The 7012-nt window shown below is 46.9% G+C and overlaps 1 protein-coding gene across 3 annotated transcripts in view; it reads right to left on the bottom strand.

Moving 5' to 3' along the window:
- Window positions 1-5060, bottom strand: part of LOC122940981 (oocyte zinc finger protein XlCOF7.1-like) — a 50669-nt gene extending 45609 nt beyond the window's left edge. The window contains exon 1 of one of the 3 annotated variants that reach the window (XM_044297949.1): window positions 4865-5060. In XM_044297949.1, coding sequence (XP_044153884.1) covers window positions 4865-5047 — 183 coding nt within the window. In that variant the 5' untranslated portion in view covers window positions 5048-5060. Of the gene's footprint in view, window positions 1-4668; window positions 4742-4864 lie in introns of those variants that run through there. The other 2 variants (XM_044297950.1, XM_044297948.1) reach the window with 2 other exon arrangements.
- Between the last annotated feature and the right edge of the window lie 1952 nt (window positions 5061-7012).

Consider the following 7012-nt stretch of genomic DNA (forward strand, 5'->3'; position numbering starts at 1 on the left):
ACCTGGTTTTGGCTCAAAATCACTGACCAAACACTGGGGCACATTTATCAACCTCAGCTTTTTTGGAATAAAACAAAGTATTTCTTCAATTTGTGTCTCATTTATTATACCTTAAAGAGGACCTTTCACCACCCCCGACATGCCTGGTTTAATAGCTTCATGCATTTCCAATGTAATAACAATTCTGGAGGCTCTACTCTTATGTCTGTATGTTGTGGCGTTCCTTTATTATTTCTACTAGAAGTTATGAATGAATTGCTAGCAGTCTGCAGTAAGGGTACAGAGGGGAGGTACCCAGTTGGGGGAGGGGTACCTGCACAGACTCACTCCATCCAATCAGTGCTGCCATTGTCAGACTATGCAGGTACACCCCCAACTGGTTACCTCCCCTCTGTAGTTTCTCACATACAATTCAGCCACCATTGATTAGTATTATGATCAAGCGTATGAGGAAAAAGTTACGCTTCAGAAGTAGCTTCAATATATTTGTAGCTTTATTCTTCTTGATAAAAGACATATATGGCTCACAGGACGCTGAGCTATACCACACTAGTTCATGCGTGACGTTTCGGGGGTCACAACCCCTTACTCATGACTGAATATACTAGGGATCGACCGATATTGATTTTTTTAGGGCCGATACCGATAATTTGTGAACTTTCAGACCGATAGACGATAATTTATACCGATATTCTGTGAACTTTCATTTTTGAAAAATAAAATAAAAAAATCCTACACAAATCTGCTGAAAATGAATGTTTATTGTTAATGTGTAGGTTTTTTTTTTTTTTAAATCATTCTCTCTCATTTATACTTAATATTGTTTTGTTTTGTTTTTTTACTAACTTTTAGCCCCCTTAGGGACTAGAACCCTTGTCCTATTCACCCATATAGAGCTCTATCAGGGCGAATAGGATCTCACACTGTCCCTGCTGCCCTGTGCACACATCAGCATGGAGATTTCCATGGCAGCCGGGGCTTCAATAGCTTCCTGGCTGCCATGGTAACCGATCGGAGCCCCAGGCTTACACTGCTGGGGCTCCGATCGGAGGTGGAGGGGAGAGGGTACCCTGTGGCCACTGCCACCAATGAGTAATACTGGGGGTCTTGGGTGGTGGGGCACACTGCGCCACCAATGTTTTTAAAGTATAACTGTCGTATTATTATTTTTTTGGGGAGTATTGGATTGTGGTGATTAATCTCCTTGGTGGCCCTATTTCAACTTTTCACTGTGTATTTAATTACCCCTTAATTCCACATTTTTGTTCCCTGTACTGCCAACCTTTACCTGTGCTTAAAATCAGGTTGCTAGGCAGGGTCCGTCTGTCTGTTGTAGGACGGAGGACGCAGAAGGACGCAGCGTGCAAGGTCAGATTACAGACAGCCAGGGACTGTAAGTAAATGATTAAAGCCAGATCCTCCCCAGCAGCTGATAACAGTGCCTGGGCTGTGTGCACTTCTCCCTGTCCCTGCGCTTGGCAGACGCTCCCTCACTCAGCAGACTTGGAGAAGTAGAGTTGGAGCAGCGCAGAGCAGTGAAGGGAGATCTGCCGTCTGCTCAGTGTATAAATGAAAGCAACATGTGGTAAGAGGACCCCTTTGTGCTGCAGGAGATTAACCCTTTAGGGGGGAGGGCTCTGGTTACTGACACTTTTGGGGGGCTATTGTTACTGGCTAGTGAGGGCAGACGGAATTAGCCTCAGGATGAGGGAAGTGGCGGCCATCTTAACTAAATAGTGAAATTGCAGTTTCATGCAGACTGGTTGCTAAGGGCTGAATCATATTAAATATGGGGTAAGTCAGTCTAATAGTAACTGATTCTGGAATATCATGTTATTAGTAACTACATATATGAAAATTGATATTAGGGTGTAAGTGTGACTGTTATCCTTTAATACTGGGGTGGGGAGGCGCACTGCGCCACCAGTGATTGATACTGGGGGGCGCACTGCGCCACCAATGAAGATAAATCTCATTTATTCATATACAGGAGGCGGGAGCTGGCTGCAGAATCACATAGCCGGCTGCCGACCTCTATGAGCGGTAGCTGCCATCTGCGGCACCTGAAGGGTTAACTACCGCAGATCGCAGCTACCACTCATAGAGGTCGGGAGCCGGCTATGTGATTCTGCAGCCAGCTCCCGCCTCCTGTTCAATTTCGAATGAATGAGTAAGTTAACATCATTGGTCCTGCAATGGTCACAGACCCTCCCCTCCTCTTGTCTTCTCTCCTCTCATTGGCGGCAGCAGCAGCACGGGAAAGGGGGGGGGAGGTGAAAGAGATACTGCTTCCTTCTAGCCTGTGCTGCTGAGGGAACACGGAGAGCGCTGAGAGCAGTGCAATCTGTGTTCCCCATACGTTATCGGAATATCAGCAAAATAGATGCAGATACTGATAACGGTCAAAATCCTGAATATCGGCCGATAATATTGGTAAAACCGATAATCGGTCGATCCCTAGAATATACTACCCCTCTGTATTACATGGGAAATGCATGAAGCTATTAAAACAGACATGTCAGGAGCGGTGAAAGATTCTCTTTAATAAATTTTGTCTTTTTTGGTTTAAGTCTGACATCATATTCACTAAAACTGGTCTACATAGTATGTGCACGAAAATGTGGTGCAAGAGAACTGAAAGTAGGCACATTGGTTCTATTCACCACTCAAAACAGAGACAGAAAAGTACTCCAGCCCTTAGGTGGCGTAGAAATAAGACAGTTTTCACAAAAAAATCTGGCGCAAAGTAAGGCACACCGAGGGATAGGGTAGAAATTAGGCGCAAAAGTTAGAAAACCTTTAGAAAAAATAGTCTCAAAGGGTGCAAAAACAGCTTGTAAATGAGACTTAAAAAGTAAGACAGTTGTAAATGTGCCCCACTAAGGCTAGGGCTACACGACGACATTTGTCGCGCAACAATTTTTAGAATGATAGTCTATGGTGTCGCACTGTGACATGCTGCGACACGACAGTAGCAAAAAAATCCACCCAAGATGGATTTTTATGCGACTGTCGCATTGCAGTGCGACACCATAGACGATCATTCTAAAAATTGTTGCGCGACACGTTGCAGTGTAGATGTGCCCTATGTGTCGCATGACCTATTGTCACGTGACACATGTCGTCGTGTAGCCCTATTGTGTAAATATGGCATAAAGCTTTAAGCCTCATTCACACGTCAATGTTCGGTCAGTGATTGTGAGCCAAACCAACAGTGAAGCCTCCACAGACATAAGGTATAATAGAAGGGTCTGCATCTGTTCTGTGTTTTGAGCTGCACCTCTTTCGGTTGTATTTTATGTGTGTCGGACAGACTTTTCTATTTAATCGCATTTATTGTTAGGTTTGCGCCTTGTCTTGGCCCCCTTTCACACGAGCAAGTTTTCCGTGCAGGTGCAATGCGTGGTGTGAACGCATAGCACCCGCACTGAATCCTGACCTATTCATTTCAATGGGTCTGTGTACATGAGCGGTTTTATTCACGCATCAGTTCTGCGTTTTTCAAGCAGCTCTGGCCCCATAGAAGTGAATGGGGCTTCAGTGAAAAACGCATTGCATTTTTTAAAAGTCACAAAAATTTATGGTTGTGACTTTCAGTTCAGTAATTTGTGACTTTTTAGAATATGTTTGTGACTTTTCTGAGGAGAATGTGACTTTTTAAACCATTAGATCAGCCACACCAGACATGAAAAACATTAGAAGATATGACACACCTCAACTCACATAAAAACATATGATAAATAGGAGAAATTAAACTTTCAACCCACAGAACAATAGGTGTAAAATGGCACTGGCATGGTAAACGCGCCCCGCTGACTGTGTGAATGAGGCATAAGGGTGGAGATTTTTGTGGTAGTTTTTTTGAGCCAAAGTCAAAAGTAGGTCCATTCCCTTCCAACCCACTTCTGACTTTGGCATAAAAACTATCAAAAAGCTGCTTGTGACCCACCCTATTGCCTCTAAGGGTGCCTGCACACGTGGCGGAATTTTCCACCCAAAAATCTGCAAAATTTTTCAGTTTCAGTTTTCGCTTTCGATTCTGACACGTGTGAAGGCACCCTATAGGTATCACATGAAATAGTGACTCCCCCATTCTCATACACGCTTGGCTCCACTGCGCCTCCCAAGGGGAGAGAAGAAAGCTAGGCACCTCTGGCACTGGCTTACGTCCTGGGCGACGGAGCAGATTTTGTTACAAGAAATGTATGCGGCTGAAAATCCGGACCATTCATCTGAATGAAGCTTGCAGAAATCCATGTGCCTGCCGCAGCCCCATTCACCTGAATTAACTGATTTTCAGCTGCAGAAATTCCTGCAACAAAATCTGCCTCGTGTGAAGGCTCCCTTATAGAGTGCAGCGGCGCGGCGCATGTGACTGCTGCAGCCAATCACTGTCCAAGCTGCAGAGAACGACGCCAGAGATAGCGGTAAGTATACCATCATACACCATTACGCGGCACGTCCATGCTGCAGGGAGAAAAGTTATATTAAATACAACTATCCAACCAGGTTCTCCATAATGTCCCTACAGCCTAACTGCTGACCAGAGCCCCTATGGCATACATGACGACCCCTGGTAGACCATGGCACAAGCAGCCCCTGGTTCATTTGACAATGCCAACCACTGACACAGTCTCACTCTGCACCAGCGAATCCTCATACTGATACCTGTGCCCGCAGCCTCTCCTGGGTGGCCCAATGCCACGTGAGTCACTAGAGAGGGAGCAGGGTGTAAACAAATGTGTGTAGCGTCACGTGACTTCGGTCACATGACAAGCTGCGCATCTAATACACGGCTTGTATCAGCAACTGTACAGCTGCCGCCATTACAACTGCTAGGAAGTTCTGGGAGCGCAGCACTGACCTGCAGCGGCTCCGCTCCCGGGATCTCACCGGAAGTCATCCACCGGAACGAGAACAGAGCCCGTACGGTAGTGACTAGAATAGAGCTGCTCCTCGTAGGTCTGATGTCACCGGAAAAGGCGTGGTCTTGTCGGGAAAGGGGCGGGGCCTTAGGATTGCGGGAGAGACTTTTGCGAAATAGCATCTACCTCCAGACGAGCGGATCAGCAGATTGCTGTCTGGATGGGAGGACTATATGGTAGAGAGGCTGAAGGGAGGGATGTCTTTACATGGGACTGTATGGTAGAGGGGCTGAAGAGGGAAGTGGAGTGATGTCTTTACATGGGGCTGAAGGGAGGAGAGTGATGTCTTTACATGGGGCTGAAGGGTGGGGATTAGGGGTAAGCGAACTTTGTGTTTCAAGTTCGGCGTACAAGGTTCGGGTTATCTAGGAATGCTATTATGGATTCCGCTACCACAGACTATGACTTATGGTCCGTGATAGCGGAATCCATAGATAACCTGAAACTTGTACTCCGAACTTGAAACACAAAGTTTGCTCATCCCTAGAGGGCAGTGATGTCTTTAAATGGTAGAGGGGCTGAAGGAAGAGTGTGTTTTTATTATTTATTTTTTTGTTTTTTACATTGGACTGTGTTAGGCTACTTTCACACTGGCGTCCGCCTGTGAGATCCGTTTCAAGGCTCTCACAAGCGGCCCCAAACGGATCAGTTTAGCCCCAATGCATTCTGAATGGATAAGGATCCGTTCAGAATGCATCAGTTTGGCTCCGTTCAGCGTTCTGGTGTCCGCCTGGCAGTGCGGAGCCGAACGGATCCGTCCTGACTTAGAATGTAAGTCAATGGGGACGGATCCGTTTACATTGACACAATATTGGTGCAATTGTAAACGGATCCGTCCCCCATTGACTTTCAATGTAAAGTCAGGAGTCTCTATTAATATACCATCGGATCAGAGTTTTCTCCAATCCAATGGTATATTTTAACTTGAAGCGTCCCCATCACCATGGGAACGCCTCTATGTTAGAATATAGCATCGGATTTGAGTTAGATCGTGAAAACTCAGATCCGACAGTATTTTTTAACACAGAGGTGTTCCCATGGTGATGGGGACGCTTCAAGTTAGGATATATTAAGAACTGTGTACATAACTGCTGCCTGACACCACCCGATCTCTTACAGGGGGCTGTGATCCGCACAATTAACCCCTCAGGTGCCGCGAGGGGTTAATTGTGCGGATCTCAGCCCCCTGATCGGGTGCTGCCAGGCAGCAGGGGCCAGATCCCCCTCCCTCCCCAGTATTAAAAGCATTGCTGGCCAGTGCGCCCCCCCCCCCCAGTTTTAAAAGCATTGGCGGCCCCCCCCCTCCCTCCCCAGTATTAAAAGCATTCGTGGCAGTGGCCACAGGCTAACAATCCCCCTTTCCCCCCCCCCCCCCCCCCATCATTGGTGGCAGCGGAGAGGCATTTCCGATCGGAGTCCCAGTTTAATCGCTGGGATTCCGATCGGTTACCATGGCAGGCGGAGGGGGTGATGTTAGAGGGGGCTGAAGCGATGGGAGTGATACTCACATGGGGCTGTATGTTGGAAGAGACTGGAGTAAGGGGAGTGATGCTGTACATTAGGGGGCATATTTAACAGAATGGGATTGTATTTTGGGGGGCAGGCCTGGCCCCTTGGAGCACCACTTCACCTTCTCCTTTCCCCCATTGCTATTGCCAACATAGCCTGCTTGACAGATTCGGGCATCCTCATTGTTTGGAAGCCTGGCTCTGAACTCTTGTGCTTGCACTTGTGAGACTATTGGCACATGTGCGGTCATTCTCATGAGACTCTCCCCGCTGAGATCTGCACTGCTGAAGTGCTGACGATGTCACTTTCCTCCTGAAGGAGCAGATGCTTCTGGGAGGAGACTGACAGATCTCAGTAGGGAGAGCCTTGTGAGATGAAGCACACATGCTCCGACGAAGTCTCACCGGTGCAAGCATGAGATTTAAAGGGAACCTGTCATCAGGATTTTGTGTATAGAGCTGAGGACATGGGTTGCTAGATGGCTGCTAGCACATCCGCAATACCCAGTCCCCATAGCTCTGTGTGCTTTTATTGTGTAAAAAAACCGATTTGATACATATGCAAATTAACCTGAGATG

The sequence above is a fragment of the Bufo gargarizans genome, chromosome 6 (genome assembly GCF_014858855.1).
Source record: "Bufo gargarizans isolate SCDJY-AF-19 chromosome 6, ASM1485885v1, whole genome shotgun sequence".
NCBI lineage: Eukaryota > Metazoa > Chordata > Amphibia > Anura > Bufonidae > Bufo > Bufo gargarizans.